The sequence below is a fragment of the Leguminivora glycinivorella genome, chromosome 18 (genome assembly GCF_023078275.1).
Source record: "Leguminivora glycinivorella isolate SPB_JAAS2020 chromosome 18, LegGlyc_1.1, whole genome shotgun sequence".
NCBI classification, from domain to species: domain Eukaryota; kingdom Metazoa; phylum Arthropoda; class Insecta; order Lepidoptera; family Tortricidae; genus Leguminivora; species Leguminivora glycinivorella.
Window position 1 is genome coordinate 3,295,107 of NC_062988.1, and position 26,562 is coordinate 3,321,668.

The 26,562-nt window shown below is 34.1% G+C and overlaps 1 protein-coding gene across 6 annotated transcripts in view; it reads right to left on the reverse strand.

The window, feature by feature from the left end:
- Nucleotides 1-13,358, reverse strand: part of LOC125235999 (paired box protein Pax-6) — an 82,143-nt gene extending 68,785 nt beyond the window's left edge. For 3 of the 6 annotated variants that reach the window (XM_048142677.1, XM_048142680.1, XM_048142679.1), the window contains exon 1: nt 13,263-13,358. In XM_048142677.1, the coding sequence (XP_047998634.1) occupies nt 13,263-13,275 (13 nt within the window). In that variant the 5' untranslated portion in view covers nt 13,276-13,358. The remainder of the gene's footprint in view (nt 1-13,262) is intronic. The other 3 variants (XM_048142682.1, XM_048142676.1, XM_048142681.1) reach the window with 2 other exon arrangements.
- Nucleotides 13,359-26,562: the final 13,204 nt, after the last annotated feature.

The following is a 26,562-nucleotide window of genomic DNA, read 5'->3' on the forward strand; positions in this document are numbered from 1 at the left end:
AATACGCCCGAAGGGAGTAGGTACAGGTGTGAATTTCCATTTTTACTGCGTGGGTGGAACTACAAATTAATTTGCGTCAAGCATCCGCCAATTACGAGGGATTTCGCGCCAAAACTCGTTATTAATCACACCTCTTGCAGGCGTCGTCAACCATCGGTGCACTAACAAGCGCGGCTGTTAAAAGAACAATGGACAATGCATCCCGCCTTCGCGGGGCTCCTGTTATGAGCGGAGCGGATAGATAGTTGATTTGGTTGAAGATAAATCCAAATGATTTAAAACAACTTCATAATGGAATTCATTTATGTACATAATGAAATGTATGCGGGATCAGCACAATATGCAAATAAATGGTAAAATTGCATGCAATAATTAGGTAGACAGTATGATTTGAGGGCGATTATTGAAACGAATTGACTGTTATCATTCAATTTCTGTATAGGTAGGTATTTAAGTAAGGTAAGTATCAGTGACAAGGCGTCTATAAAATTCGATTACTGTCAGGTTGCTTATGCCTATGTTAACTACTAAGTATCGATATCGACTAATCCTGAAGTGTACAGGAAACAGAAATCCCTATCTATAGCTTTCGTTTGATTTTGTTTCTGTTGGACACTATTATTTACATTACGTAATGGTGTTATACACTTCTGTAATTGTCAACTAAAACCAAATAAATGTCGATTCATGTCAATCTTAATGCTTTAAACGGACTGTATGAAACTCCGCGAATCGCCTTTGGCTTGCGTAGCGCGCCACGCGTGTCGTGTGAGGGAGTGTTTTAATTTCAGAGGTGCAATTTATTCGAGCGATTTATTTTTAATCCCCGTTTTTATAGCGATGCTATAAATTTCATGTGTAGTTGAAGTTATTTATTATTTTCATTTATTGTCGCTGCAGTTTAGCCGGTTTGCTACTGGACTGATGTTTTTTGCATTTTCACGTTGCGTATTTGGCGTCAAAGAAAGTTATTAGCTAATGATTGCAAATTTACCAATTTTTAGGAGTTTTACTTTAGATTTTGCTTCACAAAATGTACAGTTCTGTAAATTGTGTAAAAATACGCAATTTTGTGATGACAATAAAATGCTAAGACATGACAATGAATTGAGTAAAGAAATTGAAATACAGATTCTTCAATAGATACTTATTTATTAATATGCGGTACAAAAGTCAAAATAAACTTGTCTTTGTAATGACCATAAGAAATACCTACGCGAATCTATAATTTTGTTTCTTCAGTTTTTTGAATGTTTAGGTACTTTACCGCTAATGATAATGGTTGGGAATTTTATATATATATTATGTATGTATTGATATATTTATATATTGGTTAGGTACTTATTTTGTATTTTATTTATGTACTCTAGTATGTAATTTATTTAATAGTGTCATTTTGTATTTATGTAGTTTATATAATTGTTAGCAATATTTTGGATTACTTTTGACCTTTATTGTACTCCTGTAAGTTTGTCTATCTTACATACTGGAACGATCCTCTCATCTTCTCCAAGGTTAGCTGGAAGAGATCCCTTATAGGGATAAGCTCGCCTTTGTATCTCTATTCCTACAAATTGTATATAAACTGTTGTACACAATAAAGTGATTACTACTACTACTACTACTACTTTATAAAATATTAGTGTACTACAACATTTGTGCCATAATTTAATTTAATGCATAATTTCATTCTTTACAGCACTTACACATTTTTTACGCTCATTTTGTGCATTAAATTACAATTTGTTAGTAACCATAAAATTATTTTCTTATTCATTTTTAAACTTCAATGCTCGCTTAAATTCTTTAAAAATCCAAACACACTCATTTTAATTCCTCCATACCGCCATTAACACTACGTTCTATATTATGTAATATTTAATTTATTTAAATAGACAATTACATAAGGGTGAGACGCACCTGGTGACATCCCCTTATTATTATTTTGTATCTGTTTTTGAATTAATCTGTAGGGGAGATGTAGTTACGCCATTTTGAATCAGTCAAATCCTGTTTGACGATGTGGGTTTATATTAAGCGGTTTTATTGGAACAAAATAAATAAAAATTCATTTTATACCGCTACAGCAAAGCATGATAAAAATTCAAACAATACTATTTTTTTATCCAATAATTTGACTCGACAGGTACTTTTGATAAGATACATGCCAATGAATAATTACATATTAGTATTATTGTGGTTTAATTAATTTTTCCAAATTCTACCTCCGATTGCCAATAATTATAAAAAACAAAAGGAAACATGTATTTTTTAATCTGTTACAGATTAGCAATATTTTAATTGTCGAACACTTCTCGACATAATATGTATGTCGACATATTTTATAACCCGAATAATCCCTATGTCCTGGGTCATAGCATGCTCAGTATTCATATAAATCTACATGGTGCAAAATGTACAAATGAATGCATCTTAGATATCATTTCTAATATCTTACAAAAAACTTAAATTTTCAACTTAACACTCAATATCAATAACAAATAATACTTTTTCAACCAACGTCAACTTTTTTCACCCAACAGTTTCATTCATTCATTCATTCGTCGAGCCGTTTGTTTCGGCCTGACATAATTTATTACGAGTGCTGTCAACCACGCCCCTCGAAAAAACGTACGACATTTATGCAGTCGGAATTTTATAAGATTGCGTTGTGCGAAAATGTTGACGACCTCTGTTATAGTTCGTAATAAAGTTTGTTTTGTGATGGATTATGATTTTTATGACAGTTTTTATGATAAAAAAAAAATATTTGAATTTATTAGTTACTAATAACTAATATAGCTAATAGATACTTGCTTTTAAACTTTAGGTTTTTGTATAAAAAGTATACCTACGTTTCTACACATAAGCATATTAATTAGGTATTAACAAGTATGGTACCTACAGATAAGAAAATGTGGACTATGGTGTAAAGGTGTAATGACTTGAAATGTAACTCGAAACACCTTTAGTATAAACTTTTCTTACCTAGTAGGTATCTATATACAATCTTTCTACATTTTTTACACACCTATTTTACTTATTTTCTAAAATAATTGTATAACAGTAAACAATTACCTAATCCATAACGGTTGCTCAGGTTACCCAAACCTTTTAAACTTTTAAAAACAGAACAAAACCATTGTACTCATTTTAAAAGTCCTAATCGCACCTAAGTTTGTCGCGTGTAGTTGACAAAATTATCAAAACCCAAGAACAAAAATAAACAATGGGATTTAGACTACTTTGCGGTCTGTATTGTTTTGAAGTCTATTGTTTAGTAATAAACATTATGGATTTAAAACTTAACTCTAACTGTAACTAAGTACTTTTAGTTGACAAAAATTAATACGTACTTACTCAAGTTGGGGTATATTAAATGGTACTTAAGGATAATAAGGATTTATAATAATGTCACTGCAATGTCACAGTTCGTTTTCTTTCAACCCCTTATTTGCCAAGAGTGGCACTGAAGCTTTAGTAGTTTCATGTGTTCTGCCTACCCCTTTATGGGATACAGGCGTGATTGTATGTATGTATGTATGTATAATAATGGAAAATTGGAAAATGATGCCGATTTTTAGCCGCCATAGACTTTTTCATAAGCACTTGAACGACGTTGTGGCCGATTTTCCTAGACGCGGTCAATCCTGACGTCAATAAGCTAGGCATACACCGTGTTTCACTTAACACTAAAAACCTGAAAACAGTTTGTTCAGAATCGAGAGTATAGAATCGATTGAGCTATATCTTGATGGGGGTAATATTTTTATTTAAATTAGTATTATTAGTTATTTTTTACGTGCCCATTCTATTGTACTCGTAATACAACATTGTGTATATCGCATTGCTAGAGGTTGTTTACCTTTTTCAGTATTTAGGGGTATTAATACTGGCTGGTTACTTGGACGATTATTTTTTCCGCTACGAGTTTGACGTTGTTTGTCAGTTTAATCTTAATGTTTATCATAAGTCATAACAAATAGAGCTCGCACCTAATTACAACCTTGTCATTTTGAATATTGGGTTTAAATTTGCTTACTGCGATTACCTGTCCAATTTGAAGTTTACTGTGACAAAGTTTTAAAGTGTTTTACAGTGACATCTTAGCTGTCTATTGGTAAACCTTATGTCGTTGCAGTAACGTACACAAATAAATAGTCTTATGGTTTATGATGGTAGTTAGCAATTATTTTATTGAGTGTAAAGCTAAAAGTCAAGTAGAGCTGTACAGAAAATTAAAAATTCAATTTAAAAAAAAGTAACGATCAGATTAAAAGATGAATACTATAGATGAGTTTAAAAAAATTAAAATCAGTTGGGGTGTCTGAGGTTTTGAGTGATACCGGAAACACGTTGTATAGTCAAATCCACCTTGGTAAATTTTATACTTAAGTATACATAATTATGCAAAGACTGACAAAATAAGAGTTAGGATTTGTATTTTAAAGTTAGATGATTGGCTTTATTAGGATATGATACTCACATTATCAATAACATACCTACATACCTCGTACTTCGTAGGTACGATGTCTGATAATCTCCCTTGGAGATATTTTACATAATTAAAAAAATGCATGAAAATGTACAGTCGGTCAAACAAGTTTGTCAGTAGAAAAAGCGCGAAATTCACTATTTTCATGTCAATTAAAAGAAGCATCAAAACGCGAATTCTAAATTCAAAACTCGAAACCCAAACGCCGGCCACGTGTCACGCGGCGTCAGGACGCATGCGCGCTGTTCCTTTTTCGAAATTCGCTCCGATGCCGACGGTTCGGCGTTCTTTATTTGTGATTGGGACGGTTGGAGATTTTGAAATTAGAATGTCATTTGTCGGCTGAGATTCTTGAAGTGATGATTTGATGAAGTTGAAAGAGATTCTGGATGGTAGTTTTATCATTCTTGAATATTTATTCTACGACTACGATATCCATAAAATGAGCCTTCGGGCCTTCGAATTAAGAGCGAAAATAAGGTAAATCAGCGTCCATTTTATGATAAAATCCGATTTCACCCGAAAACAGATTTCGTGAAAAACGACTGATCATAGTGATCATTCAATACATGAACGTACCTACAGGGTGGCCCAAAATTACGTTGACAAAGAATAGTAAAATGTTGAAATAAACCAAAATATCGAAGTTACCGAAAATATTTTTTGAGCCTATATTTATTGTATATTTCTACATTCACCATGAATATTTCAACAGCATTCATGTCCATTTCGCAAGATTTGCTATGTAGACCAATTGTAAAACGGCGATTTTTTTAAAATTCATACGTTCGATTCGTTTCAGCCTACCTACGTAAATTCACCTCACTTAAAACTATAAATTATAGTTTGTAATCAATCTTAAAACCCTAGCCCGTTTATTGATTACAAAAATTAGGATATTTAAAAAGCTAAACGTGCAATAAGTTAGACGAAAGTCATACTAGAGGTGCAGCGGCATATCGTTATTTTTTTTTTCTTACATTTGCGTTTGTACTTCAAAGCCAAAGGAGGGCATTTTGAAGGCGACTCGATTTATTTGGTCAAAAATTATTAAGGTTTCACATTTTAATTTGTTGGACAATCATTCGTATAAGGACAGAAAAATAATTATACAAACGTTTGTCAACGTATTTTTGGGCCACCCTGTATATAGTCAGTGTCTAAAAATGACGTTCAGTGGCCAAAAACAAATCTTGAAACAAAAACGTAACTTTTGATACGACATGACTTTCAGATATCGAATCGTTTCTAGAGTTAATATTTGACATATCTGACAGTTTGAATAAGGAACTTGACTGTAGTTAAAATAAAAATAAAAATGTTTTATACAATGCACGAAATAAAGCATCAGATAATTAGGTATAAGAAAATCATGGACAAAGTTGTTTTTAAATCCAATTTTTATCAATTTCAGGTAGAAATATATGAAGTAACGAGTTGACCGTGACGTCACTCAATTCGATTTCATATAAATTCCATATTAGCAAGTTGTTCAAATTTATTATGACAGTTCTTAAAAAGAAGCTGATTTGACTAAGAGGCAAGTAGCCTATTTTCCAAAAGTAGATCCAGAAATATGCAAGCCCTATTAAAAAAATAGACTATCGTAAGCCCTTTTGTATTTCCTTGCACGTAGAGACCGTCTAAGTATGTGAACGACTAAGGACCAGAAAAACAACGTCTATTTTTATACCTGTCGGTTAGTGGCTAAATGCAAGCGATATTTTTTAAAACCTTAATCCATTTTGATATTTTCTTTTCTCTTTAGATGAAAATGATATTACCCAGATTTATATTTTGTACCAAGATACTTATATCTCAAATACCTATTGTATATTTGGTAGAAACGTTTTCAAATAAGGAGACGATTTGAGGCTCGAAACCGGAAGGACCAAAAGACAAAAGTTAGTATTTTACTGTAATTTTAATGACTTTGGTCCGTAAACTACCGATAATAATAATATTAATTTCTTAAATCAAAGCCTACAGTTGTTCGTCGATTGTACAATTGATATCAAATACATTAGAGTGACTTATGTGCTCATATAAATCTGAACATCCCCCTATTGTCAAAATTCATCGCGTCTTCAGATGTTTTTAAACACATTTTCAGATCCCATCCTATATTTATATCTGATACTGTACTTGTTCTTGAACCGTTTTGTCTTCAGTTTAAATGTCTCTTTATTCTGTCTCCCGTAGCTTTAATACAAAGACATTAGGTTCAGCCAAAACCCTAAAAACGCCACAAATTCGAACCGGCGACTTGGCTCGGTGACACAGCCAAACCGAGCATGCGGCGATGTCACATTAAGCGCCAGACAAAGACAAATAGACCGGAAAAACGGCTGTTAGAACGAGATAAACTGCAATTGCGACCACCGCCTTCGAGGAATTTTAATGATTGAGCGCGCTTGCCATTATTTTGTCTGTGGAACTGGAGCGTTCGAGTTTAAATATGGAATATGGTTTATAGGCTCGGTTTACACGAGACAGTGCATTGGTAGGTCAAACACTTGAAAGGTCACATCTGTATAAAAGTTAACGACTCGTTAAATCCTATTTTTCTTATTTGAATTTCATACTGAAACTATCTAGGTAGGTACCTAAATATCTGTCCTGTTGTACAGGTACAGAACAGATTAAAAATAGCTAGATGTAATTACAAACGGGAACAAGTTAAGAGCATTATAAAATTTGTACTGACTGGCCCCGCAAATGTTTATTTAGTAATTATATTATGAAGGAAAATCTGTAAAGTAGGTTTGATAATTTAACAATAATGGTGACAATTGGTTTTTGTGTCGGAATGGCTATCAATATTGTAATGTAATGAAATTAAAAACTGTTTAGTGCTTCACACTTTTCACAAAATGAAAGTTTTATAATTCCAACGAAATTTGAACTCTCAACTCCTTTACAAACCAAAAATTGAACTAAAACCGAGAATCATACCTAGAGTTTGAAACTTTATGCAAATCCTAACAAGCTAAAAGGTCATCCGCTAACGACTCGACTTGCCAACTTGACAACTTGACAACTTGCCACTCTATCTTGTAAGTTGCAAGTCGTAGTTGTAAAAACTTTCCGGTAGCCAATTGGATATTTAAAGGGTTATGATAAGTTTTTTATTGAATTACGGGAGTTGGCTAGTTCGTTCTTAAGTATTTGATAAAAAGTTAAGATTAGTACCCACGAGTGTTATTATTAAACCATTCAGTGCTAATCACGACACGTTGTCGTTTTGCCTCTCCGACGCATATTTGCTACATACGGGGATATCCATCTTATCGACTTCTACGTAACACTACAACCTACAATCGTAGTTCAGCTGTGAATGTTGTTTACTCAATTCTTATTATCTTAACTTAAAACTAAGTATTGTCTTCGGTTACCGCGATAGTTACTCATGAAATAAAACTATGGAAACCGATTAAATCGCGTATAATGAATTTCCAATTCATCCTGACGTTTCGAACACTTTACAGCATTCGTGGTCAACGGGTGACTGAGGAAAAATTATAATGTGCAAAAGCTAAGAAATATTAACGAACCATGACCATAAATAATATAGACTTTTAAGGCAGGTTCACACACTATTAATAAAGCTAGTTATACAATATTCAGAAAATGTACCATTGCAATGTTAAAAAACAATTATTCAATTTCTTAAAATAACACAAAGGTAATTTTGAGAAATTCTTTTTTCAGTAGTGAAACTCCAATAAGAAGACATACGAGTATATAGATATTTGGTCGGCTATTAATTCGTAACTGAACGATACATTTTCGTATTGACTTTTTTCCGAATATGGACTTTTTTCCGAATTTCTAAATTAATAAAATTACTTATTTACCCAAACAATAAAGGCAAGAAATAAACACATTCGGTACCGCAGACGTCACATAAGTCGCGATCTTGTATAGCTCACGAATCCCGGCATAAATTCAGGACAGTAGTTTAGTCCAGTTAGTATGACTAACTCGCAACTTCACTTGTTTACTACACAATAGCTGCTCAAGTTTCCGAACTCGCCACTGTCTTACTCGTACTTAGATTTTGTAACTGTTACTGTGGAAACTCGAACGTAACTCACTTTACAATTTAGATAGACGATAGATGGGAATACATTTGTTGGTTTATGTTTTGTTTTGGTACGATTTTTGGTCATAATTGGTAACAAAATTTTCTTAACAGGCATACCGGTTAAAAATGTCCACTGATAAATAGAACAAGCTTTCGGAACTTTCTTAATAACAAACCATTTTAATGTTAAATTGCATATTATATGTACCTATTGTACTTATGTTATATAGTTACTCAGCTTTCAGACAAAAAAACTAAATCCAAATCGGTTCATCCGTTCGGGAGCTACGATGCCACAGACAGACAGACAGACAAACAGACAGAGACACACACACATACAAAGAGACAGACACGTCAAACTTATAACACCCCGTCGTTTTTGCGTCGGGGGTTTAAAAACTACTACTGTCATTTTAGCTTTCTTAACCCATTGCCATAAAAATATCTAATGTATTTATGAGAGATTTTATAGCCTAGCTAAATAAAATATAATATACTGATATTAAAGTCGTTTTGTATACATATCCCTTATATGTATATTCGTACTTATAGTTGATGCCCTTGTACAACCATTCATAATTTTTAATTACTCATAATTCAATATTGAACGAACTAAAACCAATGGTAATCAAGCTTCGAACTTGGTCCGTGGAAACCGCTGCAACTCCGCGCGTGTACACTTGACTTAATGTCTTTGTGAACTGTGTACGGCGTACTTAATTAGGTATGGTATGGAACTGCACTTGCTCATGTCAAACTTGGTATGGGGCTTAATGTGTATGGTTGTAATAAAGACAATGTTGTCGACGTATGGCCTGTAGAATCGTATTAGATATTTTTTGATTATTTTTTGTATGCTAGCAAAGTGCACTATTTTTTTAAACTAACGATAAATTGATAAAACTGAAATAATTGTAAAATACCTAAAAACTTTTTATAGGAAGTAAATATGTAATTTAATGTCATTTAACCTACTACTTAAAGTTAACTTACTACGTGTAAACGTGTATGTAACTATAACAATTTTATTTCTGATCTAATACGCGAATGATGACCTTTAAAGATTAGCAAAATGGCAAGTCATATCATACTTTCGTACATTATTATTGCAAAATGTTATATAATATGTTAGATAACAATTTTACCGACAAACAATTTTTTTAACAAAGTCCAATTTAAGGGTCCATTTACAAATCGCGAATCCTCGCATGCGAGATTCATTACATCGCGTTATTTGATTGGTATGCTTAATTATTGTACGTAACTTCAACAGTGTAAATGGGCCCTTACTCTCTGGAGCCCACGGCACTCCTGTTTTTGTTTAAATAGTATAGGGAATTTTAAATAAATGAACAGTTTAATTTTATGAATTATTTATCAGTGTAACATTCAGGATGGCAGCCCGAGTCAAACGGTAAAAATCCATTAATACTGTTTATTTGCTGAATAAATAAAACGATTCCAATCTAGTAGTATCAACTATTATTAATATAAAATTTTAAATATGCTAGTATTTACATGTAGGTAGTTTGTGAAACACATACTAAATCAATAGCATTTCTTTTTTTTTATGACTTAACTATCTACTTATTCAGTCTCTTGCAAGTAGCATGTACCTACCTACTTACTTCGTGTAAATTTAGTAAATTAAGAGTTTAGTCTACAATTTTTCATTTATTTAAGTATGTCAAGCAGGTTTCACGTTTTAATATATTTTTTAACCGCCTTCCAAATCTCAAGGGAAGGGGTTCTCAATTCGTCTGTATTTTTTTTTTTAATGTTTGTTCCTCGATATCTCCGTCGTTACTGAACCGATTTTGAAAATTTTTTTTTGATTGAATGTATATGCATACAGATTGGTCCCATTTTTCTCAGAACCCAGTTCTGATGATGGGATCCTGGAGAAATCGAGGGAACTCCTCAAATCTGAAAGGCATACATATGGTGATTTTTGTGTTTTTGTGTTTTTAAGGTCGCCACCTTCCCGAATGGAGGTTGAGGGAGGCGATGGCTGAGATACGCGTCATACTCGTGAACGGGTGCTGTTTGTGGAGACTGGTCTGTTCAAGCTTACCTGGGCCACATGTTTTGTTAGATTATTTAACTTTACTTTTGAGCGGATTGCGAGACACTACATTCGGTTCTTGTAAGAATTAAACTTAAGTAAGTAATGTCTTAAGGATGACACTAGAGACCATCACGTTGTCGTTTAATTTAGTTAATTTTAGCTTTTGGACACTTAGAGACTTTATACATCTCTGAGATTTTGATTATATTTTATTTTAAAATAGATTCCTTACTTTAATGACCTTGTTGTCGTTTGATTAAGTTAATGTTAGTTTTTTGGACACTTAGAGACCTTATACATCTCTGAGATTTTGATTATATTTTTAAACTTAATTTGTAACCTTGATTGGCCCTTATTTGTAAACTTGATTTGTTCTTTAATGATTGACAACTAGAGACTTGTACATCTCTTGAAATGTGTAATTTAGCTGTTCATTTTCTGTATTTTTTTTTGTATTATTTGACAAAGGTTTTTACTTTTAAATATTTTAATTTTATAAAATTTGACTCTTGGAGACGCTATACATCTCCATGGATTATTTGATTAAGTATAATATTTTTACTTGTAATATTCAGTCTTTTACAACTATTGAAGTATTATAGATTTCTTTTATCTTTGTATCTGTTTGCACTTTCTTTATGTATTGATTATAGTTAGTAATAATATGACATTTAGAGACTTTATACATCTCTAATTCTATATCAGTGTATAGCTACTTTGCTTATGATTAATATTTTTAGTTAATATTTCTATTAATTTCATTTGTTTAACTTTAATGAATACTCTGTAATGTTGACATGTAAAAGTGCCCCCGTGGCCTATTTGCTGAATAAATGATTTTGTATTTTGTATTTTGTAAAGGAACAGCATGCTTTTACGTACGGAACAGTAGCATTTGGTGCAGTGGAACTCCTGATGATGGTCAGAATGGAACTCCTCAAATCTGAATGGCACACTTATAGTGACTTTGGTATTTTTATAAGAACAGCATGCACTTACGTCCAGAACAGTGACATTTGGTGCAGTGGAACTGCTGATGATGGTCAGAACGGAACTCCTCAAATCTGAACGGCACACTTATAGTGACTTTGGTATTTTTATAAGAACAGCATGCACTTACGTCCAGAACAGTGACATTTGATGCAGTGGATCTGCTGATGGAGAGTGAGCCACCCCTGGTTAGAGTTCCGTTCTGATAATCATTCTCATCTGTAAGTACTTCAGAATCATCCAAATTTCAAAATTGGTTCAGAAATGACGGAGATATCGAATAACAAACATTAAAAAATATACAGACGAATTGATAACGATGTGGGGTCGGAATTTACCTCTTGTATATAATTTGTATTTTTATAATAACCTTTTGTAAATTTCCGTAGGTAAGTAATTCGGCAAACAAATAATGTATCAAAATTTCAGTATACATTTAAATTTTATTACTCGCGGACAGACCGACCTTTTTATTATATAGATAGCCGCCCGCAGGCGCAGTCGGTTCTTATGGTATCTAGGATACCGTTGTTGACTTTTTTCCATGTCAAACAGATAGATACATTTAATTTTCTTCTCAATGTTATTAATCTCATTTCTCCTTCTATAATATTATATTGATGTGTAGTAGATAATAAACCGCGCTACATTCAAGTTATTCAGTGCATATTATTTACCCTACTGCATCTACAACATAATCCAACATTTGAAAGTATTTATCACCAGAAGCCCAAATGAAATGAAATGAAATGAAATGAAATATATTTTTCTCAAACATGCAATGAAATATTGTCTTTACGTTCTTTAAAATGGGCTGGGAAGTATCGCTTTTTGGGCGCAACAACTCGAGAGGACTGTAAAGGGATTTCATATTATTTTTCAGGCCTAGGCCTGCAAAGTAACTTCTTTTTATAAAATATTGTCCTTTAGAGCATTTTTTTTTTATTTCATTGTATGTTTGAGAAAAGCACTATACATGCCTCGGCGTGAAAACGGATTCCCGGCCTCGTATCCCTATCCGGCCTCGCTCGCACGCTCGCTCGGCCGTATATACCCACTTGGCCGGAAATCCTCATTTTCCCGGCCTCTGATGTAATGTACTATATTAATAACAATTGTTACATGTCGATGGAATGGTGTATAAGTAAAATAAGTTATTATATTATATTATTAATTACAACATTAATTAATAAATTACAATTTATCAACCAGAAAAATACGGAAAACTACGTAACCCTACACTGAGCGTGGCCCGACACGCTCTTGGCCGGTTTTTAACTAAATAAATTCGAATTTTGAATTTAAAAGTCTTTTTAACCCTTAGGTGCATATGATATTAAAAATGAATTTACACAGCCAAAAATCAGACTGACATTAAAAATTTGACATACTGTATCAAGTTTAAATTTGACATGTATTTTTTTGCAAGTGAAACCTATAGTACCTACACTATTATATTTATTTATTTATTTAATCTTTATTCCACAAAGAAAATACAATTGTACACAAGGCGGACTTAATGCTATAAGGCATTCTCTACCAGTCAACCTTCGGGCAAAACAGAGAAATTGTAGGCGGTGCAACATTATAGATACATTATATAGTAAAGACTAGAGACTCACCTTTGTGTGGCATCTTCCAGAAAGCCTCCGCCGCCGTGGTTGGCTCCCGCGGCGGCACCAGCCCGCCGACCAGCGTGGTGGCCGCGTGCGCCGGCGCCGGCCGCCCCCACCCCCCGTGCAGCGCCACCCCGCTGCCTGCCCCCCAGGGACCGGCCACCAGCGCAATGACTGTTTCTGCACGCACTCAGTTGCGACAACCCTGGCCAAACGCTCCAAATACGCGCTGCTGATTGGCGCGCGCTAGTTAAATAACGGCACAGGGTTGACACTTATCTAAACGGTAATTGAACGCGGCGATGCTTGTTGCAACTACTCGGCACCGTATACGCGCTTGACACAGGGTTGACACAAAAGTCTAAACGGGAGATCGCGTCGTTATTGTTTCTTTCACTTCCGCGCTTCACCTTTGTGACCTGCAACAGAAAAGCACGATTCAAGAAATTTGTTGACCCTAATGCGGTATTAGATCGGATCATCAATCACAATCACTCCTTTGAAACGCCGAACATGCTTCCGTCTTACTCAAACTTAGCTTAACGCGGTATGTTAGAGTAGTATAGATAATAATTGCTGAATGATAGTGCTGAATGCAGCGCCATCTATTGTTGCATATCAGGAATAGTTCGGTCGTGAGTTGATTGTAATCGTTGTAATGAACTTAGATGGTATGATAGTTCGTACCACCCAGTTTGAACGGTAGTGATGTGTGTCGATCTGTCGGCCGATCTGTTTGAGTTTTTGTTTGACTGAGACGTTGGCGGCTACTATATGACGGTGCGTTTTAGAATATTGACTAATGAAATTATGAGTCTGTCTGGAGTGATTAGTTGAAAACGATACGTCTATTATTCTAGCTTCGAAATCAAGGCTTTCTTTACTAGTAACGGGTTATTTTTTGTTTTTCTTTTTTAAATCTAAAAAGCGAATGATAAATAATGTTAAAATGACAAAATTGGTATCCACCTAAAACCTACCAACTTTTAATAAGACACCAGCTTTTGCCCGCGGCTTCGCACGCGTTGGAAAGAGACGAAAAGTAGCCTATGTCACTCTCCATCCCTTCAACTATCTTCACTTAAAAAATCACGTCAATTCGTCGCTCCGTTTGGCCGTGAAAGACGGACAAACAAACAGACACACACACTTTCCCATTTATAATATTAAGTACGGATTACGTCAAATAAGTGTCTACCTTTTACATTATAAGACCATTTTACACGAGTCAAGTTTTCTATAAAAAAATCCTATTTTTATCAATTACTTAAAGACATTCGTTTTCTACAAAGCTAGTTGAGCTAGTTCTTTCATAAATATTAGTGACAGTGCCATTGGCATTTCGCTCTTTACTGAATGTAAACTTGAAACTATTAGGTCCATGGGGTTTCCGCGCGCACAAGATTTTCACAGAAATTGCGAAGCGTCTAGACTCTGGCACAGTATAATAAAGAGTACTATTGTACAGTATGGCCACTCCCGAACCCCGCTGAAAGTGCTGCCCACCCCCGCTCGGTTACCTCATAGTTAACGCCTGTCAAAAATGCGAACAGTCGACCTATCATATCTCACTTATACAAGCATGGTACGCGTTCACCTACACCAGCTTAGAATGTGTGCTAGGAACGCGCCTCTTTCATATATTTGATCGCCAGTGTCCGAGATATGACTCTGGTTAACGTTACTCGGGACCGCGTGAAGAGCTAGCGACTTCCACGCACAACGTATCAGCATTGCGATACAGCGAGGAAAAGTCTCCAGCATAATACAATGCTTTAAATTTGTTTATGTAAATACATGTCTATTGAAAAATTCTCATAATTGTATTTTTTTTTTAACGATAACATAGACCCAACTCCTAACCCCGCACTCGATCCGCATTTGATCTTTTCAAGTTCCGATTGACTTTGATATTCCCTGCTGTCGCCTAGTCAAAGTGAGGGCTCTTGTGAAAGTTTGGACACAAGTATTGAGTTTTTTTACTAATTGGAGTTCGAGGTGTGGCTTTTTGTGGTGTTTTAATTGTTGATTTATATTCTCACAACTAGATTTATTGTAACCCAACCACAAAATGAAAATTTTGAAAATACCCCCGACATAGTGGACCGATTCTCAGACAGACACACATAGAGAAACAAACAGGCAGAGAGACAAACAGACAGACACGTCAAACTTATAACACCCCGTCATTTTTGCGTCGGGGGTTAAAATATATATAAGTTTGAAATCGAATGTTCACTAAGTAGAGAAACATAAATTGAGCATGAAAAAACTCAAGAGTCCGTGTAAAGCTTTATATAGATTCAAATTTCGTAGTTTCAATGAAATTTGATATTACGAGTAATAATGACATTGCCATACTGTTCGTTGCAGAGTTGGCTTTGGCCAACTCTACATCTTTATCTACGATTTACGCATCAACCGATAGTCCGAATACCTACCTATACCAGTTAAAATTGTATAGAATATGTAACATAACATTAAGGTACAGCGGGGCAAATCTCGACTGGGGGACAAATGTACTGGTCCATTTTTTCATGTTTTACAATGTTTGCATTATTAAATGGAGTGTCCACCGGCTCTATATGGTAGGCGTGTTCAGAGGATACAAGTAGAACTCAACATCATGGTGTAATAATGGAAAAAATGGATTAGTTACAATTGCCAGTCGAGATTTGCCCCGCTGTACCTTATTCATATTAAATCCACCGATTTGATCAAGACATCAGACACCGCAAACATAAAAGTTCGGACCCGCCATACTTTCTCCCACAGACTACAGCGAACAGATTCATCACTCGCTATCTCGCCATCGGCGGCCCTTTTATGTATCGGGTAACGAAACTTGTTTCTAATTAGTGTAATTAGCATTAGTACAAGTGGACGCGCTGTGCGTGCGAAAGGATTTGTTCTGTGGCGAGTGAGATATGTGCCTTTTTCAATTTTCAGTTGATCTTATCGACACACGACTATGTGGTACCTTTTGATTAAAATTGTCACATATAAAGCCCGGTTTACGACAAACTACTACTTACTCCCAGAGTTAACCTGAGTAGATATAGATAATATCAAGATTTTGAATAACTGCTGATGGTGATCAAAAAGCTATTGTTTTACAAATTGAACATTTGTGTCAATTTGCCACTTATGTCGCTTTCGTAAAAACTAGTGCCTTCGTAAAATCTTGAGGTTAGTTGTCAAATCAGAATCCAGGCTCCCATGAGCATGACTACATCATTCTTTTACATCTCCATCTCGTTTTCAATTTAAAGCAAGCGTTTTTTTTTACTCTCAGCGAACACCGCATAATTTCACAATGTCGTTGCAGACAAACTAAATTCACCTTGGGATCAAAAACGGAATTTCTACGCTAAGTAACGGTAGAAAAAACAGTTTTTATACGTAAGTGGCCGTCTGGCTGCGTCAAAGGAAAACCCGCTAAGTCGGTATTTTAAAATTGTGAGTTAGAGATAATGTTGCCGATAAGGAGAAGGTAGTAAGTGAGATTTAAGTTTTTTTGGTAAATAGTTTAATGAAGGTGGAAGCGCTGGTGGCCTAGCGGTAAGAGCGTGCGACTTTCGATCCGGAGGTCGCTGGTTCGAACCCCGGCTCGTACCAATGAGTTTTTCGGAACATACATACATACATACATACAATCACGCCTGTATACCATAAAGGGGTAAGCAGAGCACATGAAACTACTAAGGCTTCAGTGCCTCTCTTGGCAAATAAGGGGTTTAAAGAAAACGAAACTGTGACATGTGTGTGTGTTTTTCGGAACATTGTGCGAAATGTCATTTGATATTTGCCAGTCGCTTTTCGGTGAAGGAAAACATCATGAGGAAACCGGACTAATTCCAGTGAAGCCTAGTTGGAAGGTCAGATGGCAGTCACTTTCGTAAAATTAGTGCCTACGCCAAATCTTGGAATTAGTTCTCAGAGCATACCTTAGGCTCTCATGAGCCATGGCAAATGCCAGAATAACGCATGGAGGATGATGTTGAGTTTAATGAAGGTTTTTCTGGGCGTTTTGCTCAAATCGACAATCATTGTGTTTAATTTGCGTGAAAAACAAAGTACCTATCACTATTTCAACTAACGGTAAGCACCTCCACTAAAAATAGCGATGTGTTCAGGTTTTTAATTGCTTGACGTTTCGATAGTTTATTCTATACCGATCGCAGTGTTACAAGTTACAATCCCATGTATGTTAAACTCTTTACCCGGTTCTCCTTAAACGAAACCTCTTACTTTGAGACACATTACCATAGGATCGGATGTCTGGTGTGTTCCTCACACTTCATTAGGTCCGCTTTGATTCGGATTTGAGGCAGGTGGGGATGTATGGCGATAGTTTTAGTTTTTTATGGCTCTGTTGCGATCTGCCGTAGCGATATTACCGTTTTATTTTTATTAATTTAGTAATAAGTTGAACGAGTAATTATGACAAAATAAACAGTCGACTATATGAATTGAATTTTCAACAGACGTACTAAATTCAAGATAAATCAAAGTGAAATTTCAACCACGCAATCCGTGTATCACGTACAGAAACATACAAAACATATACCCATTTAGACAAGTACCCTCAAGTTAAGTTGTAGCGTCAAAGCTCGCTTCCTATTCACGTTTTTAAAGGGAGCCTTTATGTCCTACCCACATAATTAATATTACGGCTCTAGAAACATTTTATAAAGCTTTGACATTTCGAGTGTCACGCTTTGATATTTGCATTCATTATTTTTAAATGCGAGAATAGACTTTTTCATGTTTAGTCTGAAATACACAAAGCATATAGTAGATATGTAATGTCTATTCAGTAAATGCACTTACAAGTAATTTCACAAATTAATAAATTTTTCATACAGAATGTGTCTTATTAATTCAGTCATTTATATTTGTTAGATACTGTAACAATGAACATTTTGTAAACAATATGAGACGTTTCCAAAGTAACATTATGGTTCCGATTACAAAAAAGATGTAACTCTAAAAATTATAAAAAAAAATCACATTAAATATCTCCTGCAATTATTTTAAGTAAATCTGATTACTTTTACGTATATTTTATTGATTGAGAGGGTTTCTATTCTGTAGATGAAGTGTTTGATTTTCGTAGGTCCTAAGTGTTGATTTGATTTATCTGTTTTGTTTAGTTTTAAGTGTTGTTTTTTTTTGTCTCTTTCATTGAATTCAGTTTGTGTAGTTTCATAAGTTCTCGTTGTTGTTTTTTTTTTCTTCTCTCTCATTTCATGTACCTATGTATGTTCAAACACAATGTATATTGTTATTGAATAAAAATACTATGACTACTAATACTATGACTATTAAATTCGCAACGTAATGAAAGAAGAGTCTTGGAATGTATTGGACCACATACTACATTTCACGACTCTTCTCATACCGAACAGACTCTAAAAAAGTCAAGGAAGTCTTTAACTCTTTTCTCAATATAAAATATGAATGTTAGTTTTATACAAATTTTTTTGTATTTTTACCAAAATTTTCAATAAATTTTTAAATATCAACACCTGCCGTCTACCACACTTAGCGCTTTAAGCTCTATTAGCCGGACCTCAGAATAGATATAAATTACTATCGCTCGGAGGTTGCGTCGGGCAATTTGTTCCATTGATTCTGACTTCTGGCCGATACCGATAGCAACTTATTGGTGATAATTGGAAAATTTACTGACAAAATCATAATACGAGTACCACTTTATTAACACGAAATCCTATTTAAAGATCTTAAACAGATTAATGTTGATGGCGTCTATAGACAGTAATTAATACACTCTTATTAGGCAATTGTGACAAAAAATCTAAAAACGTTGTGAACTCAGTGTTTTTTACAATTTACATTGAATATTTTTTTTGATAGATTTTTTTTGCCGTGTAAGTATTAAAAAAAATCTAGATATAAAGCTGGCATCATAAATAGTAGTTAGTTTTGTAATAGCAAAGTAACTTATTAACTTATAATTTGTACTCAGCAAAAAATACAACACCTACCTATTACATCAAGTAGTGATCTATATCGTTAGATTTTTTGTACGCCGTACTTTACTTGTGTGTATCACATGCCATTCCTGCTATCTCTACCCGTCTGATTTGTCGGCACGATAAATCAATCGTCCACTATTGTGATGTGTAGAACATCGCCTTTCTACCAGCTACTACTGAATTATATCCACCGGTACCAAAAGATCGTGGCTCAAAAAATAATAAAATAGACTTATGGTGTTTTGGTACTGCGCCGCGCTTGACCCGTGATCTCGTAGGAATCTGATCCATTCATACTAATGATTCGAGCTCATTTCGCCTTTTTGAATAAGGTACTCTATTCAAATATGTTTTGGTCATTTTGTTCATGCACTAAACTTTGGTGCTGGTGATTACTGTGCATGGAATTCGGGGTATTTTATTTGGACGCGGGCATACTTTTTCATGAAAAAAACGTATTTATTTTATTCGCACGAAATAATTTAGCTGAGTATTTTTTACACCAAGTGCTTCGTTCAAAAAATTAAATTAATTAATCTTAATCAGTCACATTTGCTACTGGAGTTTAAACCAAATTTGCATTAAGCTTAACCGTTCGCACGAAAGTACAAAACGCTTTTTTATCAGACTAAAATTTAATGTCACTTTCAAAAACCGAATAAAAATTACACATTTATCACCGATCCGGCTATTTAAAACACTGTCGGCGTTTTGATAAAAAAAAAAAAAAAAAAAAAAAACAGAAATACATGAAAAGCTTTTTACTTAAAAAAGGGTATATCTTAATCCTTATTAAGACCGAAAGGGTGAGGCTATTGAGACCTGTTATTTTGAGAAGGATTATTTTTTTGGCTAATAACACTTCGGTATCATATCTTGCCGTAAGACGGGGGCCGCTCCGTTCAGTTTTAAGAAGATTATTTGAACGTACTACATAAAATCATTTCCTTAAGCTGAGCTGGCTTTTAAATTTATTTTTTAGTCTTATACGGTTGCTGGAGGAAATCTTAAGTTGGTATGGTTTAATGGAACTGAATGATATACCTATCTATAGTAGTAGTCGTCTTTTTATTATGTACAAAGTTTTAAGCACAATTTACAAAAATATATGTAGGTACAAATTCGAACTTATCCCTATAAGGGATCTCTTCCAGCTGACCTTAGAATAACCTATAATATATTTGAAAGTTGATTTTATTAGTCTTTCAGCAAAAAAAATAACCGCATATTTTTGTGCGCTTTTGATTGGTTAATTTTTTCAGTAATTGCTAAAAAATATAATATTTTATCAAACTGATGAAATGAATTGGGTTTCATTATTTAATAATGTGTTTTACTCTTATAAATTATCAGAAATTATTTTAAAATTAAATGACAAAAAATCTGATGCTAATTTGGTAAAAAATTGCTAAAAGGATTAGTGTCAAAAATTAAGACCTTCAACTTTAAAACGACATCGATTACTTAGCACTAAAATGTCACATTACACGCCGTTCACACATTTATCCGTGTAATGACAGTGAGAGCGCAACTGTCAATGGTTATGTCTCTCTTTGTCAAAAAATGTCATTAATATGACAAAAAAATGTCAAAAGTGCCGATTCCCCTCTGAGTTGTTATAATGCGTGTCAACACTTGAACAGAGTTTGAAATAAATAATAGTTCTGTGAATGAATGTGCTTGTCGGCACGCTTGACTTGATGTCACTCGATTTATTGATTTTTATACATTTTATGGCGTTCTTTGATGTCAAGTAGGTACAAATAAGTTTATTTGTATGATTTCAGAGAGTACCTCAGTATCAATTTTATTTTGTGTCAACTTGAGTTATATGCCTTAGTCTAATATTTTTATTTCTATTTTGTGTCAACTTGGGTTTTATCTCTTACTATAAAAATACTTTTTTTTACTTAAATGAGATCTTAAATTTTTATTATTTAATTTGTATTATCGTTAATTGTTTTTATTACTACATCGAGGAGGGCTTTTAATATTAAATAACCTATTTCAAAATTCAGTTTCACATAATATAATAAAATATGCCTACTTTTCTCAATATAAAATACAACATTTTCTCTCCTCTATCCATTAGATTTCATCAATTCACACAAAAAATCTATTGTGAATGCGACCGGCCGGTCCTTTGTGCCGCAAGTATCGCTTACCGCAAAAATTATTTGCTCCCAACAATACCTTCGAGATCTCTATTTAACGAAATTACAAATTTCTGAGTTACACGCTTCTATACGGCGGTGGGATCAAAGTCGTCAGATGTATCTTTGGTTGACGTTTTTCGTTTGTTTGCTTTGAATTTTTTTTTCAGTTTTGTTGCGTATGAGTTGCCGATGAAAAATTGTAGTTTATATTTTTAAATAGGCAGATTTTTTTAAAAGACTACTTATAATTTCTGCACTAATGAAAATTAAAAATTAAAAGAAAGAATACTGTAACAGTTAACTGCCAAAAATTGTAGACATTTATTGCAGATTAACGAAATTATAAAGCCTATACATTTTTGACTGTGAACGTTATAGTAAAGTAATTTTTTTTTTTTAAAGCTTTTCTTAAAAATACGTTTTTTTTTTTAATATTTATTTACTCATCATTTTATGTTTGTATTATAGTTGTAAAATAATTGTAAATACCAGATAGTGGTTTCCATATTTTACATAATATTTTACTTTTTAGGGGACTGATTTTTATTTGCACATTTTTCTTTCATGATAACATGATTTTTCTCACATTTCTTAAAAACACATTGCGAGAGTCGTACAATATACTTATAAAAAAAAAACTGTACATTTTAAACTGCAGAAAAAATACCCCTACAAAAATTATACCGCATTTAATCTCCACAGATACTTAGCTTCTTAAATAAAATATCAAATTACAGAAAAAAATACAATAACGCCAAATGTTTACTTTTACAAATTATCTATAACAATGAGTATTTTATTTCAATTTTGGGTAACGCCAACCTTTGGGTCAAACTAAAATATCATGTTACAGATGGGGATGAAGTTTTTTCTTTTATTGGGACAGGTAGCTTTTATACCTCAATTATGTATAAATTAGTTTTGATAATACATATTTTAGTTTTCAAACTGCATATTCAAAATGGTAGGCGGACCACCTAGATTATTGAAAGTATATTAGTAATTGAATTTTTGCAACGGTGTATTTACGTTCAGAATATTAAAAAGTTGCATAAAATACTATTATTTATATTAGTAATTGAATTTTTTGTATTTACGTTCAGAATATTAAAAAAACTTAGACTAAGTAGGTAATGTTATTATTGTTTGTAATATTTACTATAAAATTGTAATTTGAAACCTCGCATTTTACTTTATTAATAGCCACTATTAGGAATAATGACCTGCTTATTGTATTGTTAAAATTGAGCTTTTAAGAGTAGAGTTCGCTTAATACACGGTAGAGCCGAATAAAGTCTTTAAAAATTGCAATAGGTACTATTATAAAATATTTAGGACGTTTTGATTTAAATATATATTTATAAGTACTAAAGTTTTGATTAATAAATTATTATGATAAAAAAATATTATTTACTTAAGGGTTTTGTTTTCCACGAAAAACACTGAAAATCCTGAATATTTGAATAGAAAATTTCTTAACCTCTAAACAGGTTTTACTATTGAAAGTTGACACTTGTGAACTTCCGACTTCAGGACACGCATCATTGACGTTAGGTACCCTAGATGACCTAAACTTAAGACCTAACCTAAAAAACAAAAGCACCTACCTCAAATCACACTAACAGTCCAACACAAACACAAACATCACAGTCAATAAAACCTTTTCGGTTCCTCAATGGGCAGTGTAGCGTAACCTTAATGCCCTAAAGTATTGGGTGAGAAATGTCCCGCCAACCGTTCACGATGTCACGGCTGGGTAGCGACTGGCCCAGCCATCTGATTCCAACTCAGCCGTGTGAGCATCGGGGGCGGGGCCTGCTCCTAGGGTGGGTGCACGCACACAGACGCACGCACACTACTGAAGCGCACACAGACGATGTTCGCGCGCTGTATGGACGTCTTCAGAATTTGACAATGCCGATTGTTTTATGATTTTTGGAAATTGGAAGATAGGAAGTGTTTTTCAGTTTGAGATTAGAGTTTATTGGTAATTTTATTAAATGTGTTGGTTTGCGGAAGTGTTAACTTAGTTAATACCTACTTTATTTTGTTTAAAATAGGTTCCTTAAAACTTCATTATAACTAATTTTACTAAATGCATATTTTTAGTTAAAACTTTTTTTCCAATTTAAAATTTTTTTCAGGAAAAAATGTTTAGGATGTCTGATTATATTTTGAGGAATTAAATGTTTTTTTTATTAAAAAAGGTTCTGTACGTCTGTATTCCTGAAGTCACTCGTAAACTTTACAGTCTCGGTTACGGTGTCCGTAAAAGGTTTCGTTAGCAGGAACGTTAACGAACCGTCATTTGGCTTATGGCTCGGTCGTATAAGTTTAGATTGTCTTATTCAAAAATGTTTCAGTGAGCCTTAAAGCGTCAGACCATAATCCTAGACTATACATAGATCGAGTGAACAGTTAACGGGTTAAATCTCATACTAATACAAATTTTAGTCTTAGTTTGGTCACACTTTTGATACTTAGCAGTTTTTAACCGCCTTCCAAATCTCAAGGGAAGGGGTTCTCAATTCGTCTGTATGTTTTTTTTAATGTTTGTTCCTCGATATCTCCGTCGTTACTGGACCGATTTTGAAAATTTTTTTTTGATTGAATGTATATGCATACAAATTGGTACCATTTTCTCAGAACCCAGTTCTGATGATGGGATCCTGGAGAAATCAAGGGAACTCTCTCAAATCTGAAAGGCATACATATGGTGATTTTTGTGTTTTTAAAGGAACAGCATGCATTTACGTACGGAACAGTGACATTTGGTGCAGTGGAACTCCTGATGATGGTCAGAATGGAACTCCTCAAATCTGAACGGTACACTTATAGTGTTTTTGGTATTTTTATAAGAACAGCATGTACTTACGTCTAGAACAGTGACATTTGGTGCAGTGGAACTGCTGATGATGGTCAGAACGGAACTCCTCAAATCTGAACGGCACACTTATGGTGACTTTGGTATTTTTATAAGAACAGCATGCACTTACGTCCAGAACAGTGACATTTGGTGCAGTGGAACTGCTGATGAAGAGTGAGCCGCCCCTGGTTAGAGTTCCGTTCTGATAATCATTCTCATCTGTAAGTACTTCAGAATCATCCAAATTTCAAAATTGGTTCAAAAATGACGGAGATATCGAATAGCAAACATTAAAAAATATACAGACGAATTGATAACATAATCCAACATTTGAAAGTATTTATCAAAGGAAGGCGGTTTTTTTTTCTTAAAAATTATTTGACATCCTATTTACATTGGCTGTAAGTTCCTATCCGTTTAAATGGCCGAACAGTTAGGATTTTTTAAATGAAAATATGTAGTTTGAGCTTACAGGGAAGGGCTACAGGAAGGAAGGCAAGATAGTTTTCTTCGATCATTATTACTATTTAATAATGCATAAATTATTATACTACATCTCATGCCGACTAAGTTGCAGACAGAAAGTAGTTAAATTTAATGTTTGGCTAAAATGTTCTTATGTTATTGTAAACCTACACGGATACAACTTCATAGTATTTTTTCTTCTACAAATTTTTAGAACAAAATGTCGCAAGTTACCTTGCATCTAGTAAGCAGATACGACTTTATTCTCCACGCAGCTTTCTTAGTTCTTTCCGCTAATGAACGCGACTGGCATGAAGGATAAGCTAAGTAAAGAGGTTCAATTACTCGGAATGAGTCGGGTGAGGATTTAATTGATTTTTTCGACGCGAAACGATAAAAGGGTTTGTGAAATTTCTCTACTTAAAGTAAGATAAAGTTCTTTAACAATTTCAGGATAACTTGCATTTATATTTGATGCTTACTGAAATTGGTGACAGTGAGCAGGGTTTCTTTTAGTGACTTAGCTTTTCATTTTATCGGCAAATGTGTAAAATAACTTCGAGTTTTAATTTGCTAAGTGAACATAAATCTATGGTGATCAATAGGTACCTACCAAGCCCACCTAACCTAGCTACCTACCTAGCTAGGTGAGTAGGTAGGCTTCTTCCTTTCTTCAAATATATTGTTTTTGCTATGATTTTTAAATTTTCAAAACTTAAGGTTAAGTCTGTGTTGGAAGGGAAGAATTGTAGAATATAAAGCGAACAATAGCCATTATATTTTATAATTGTACCTTTTCCCCACATAGGTATTCTATAAATGCGGAGAAAGTTAAGTGAAAATCATAAAAATATATACTAGTGTAGTATATTTTTATGATTTAATATAAGTACTAAAGTACCTAGTAGTTCAGTCTATAAGCATTGTAAATATTATTTGTTTTAGTCATTGTCTGCCAAAAAATCTCTCACGCCATGCTATTAACATTGTAACGTCACGCACAATTATTGCACAAAACTTAATCATGTCGTTACTAAGCATCACGCCGATTTATTACTAACACTACAGAATACTCGACTTTATGCTTTAGTATTAGGGCATAAAATTGCCAGAAATAATACCCTTTTTAGCTTAGTTGCAGTCGGTTAAAAATCAACAGACGCAACAAAGGCGACACGCGGCGTCACGGGTGTCTCTTATATTATTCCCACCCCTAGTAGCTTCAAAAACCAGTATAAAACACAATTCTGTCCCCTTAAAAAGTACACAAAGCCAGAGGTACATTTAAAATGGATCTTAGCACTTCGAATCGGAACAACAGCGCGACTCAAGCCCTAATTCTCGCCCCCGAATAAGGTCGCAAGTGGTAACGCTCTAAGCGCACATGCGTCCTTTGTGGCGTCGACAGAACGTCGGACTTATTTTACGCTCGCTACTTTCCCATTGTGATATTCGCGATACTGTGTCACGGTTTTCGATGCGGCTGGTTGGTATGATTGAGCTGTAACTTTTTTTGATGAATTATGAGGTTTATTTATGCTTTTTGGAATTGGAGCGCGCTTTTTTATGGCGATATTGGAAGGGCATTTTTATACATTTGGTAAGTCGTAGAATTTTTTTTTTAACTTTTTTTTTAATACATACATACATACATACATACAAACAATCACGCCTGTGTCCCATGAAGGGGTAGGCAGAGCACATGAAACTACTCAGGTTTCAGTGCCACTCTTGGCAAATAAGGGGTTGAAAGAAAACGAAACTGTGATACTGCAGTGACAGGTTGCCCTTTTTTTTTTAATAAGCTCATTAATCTC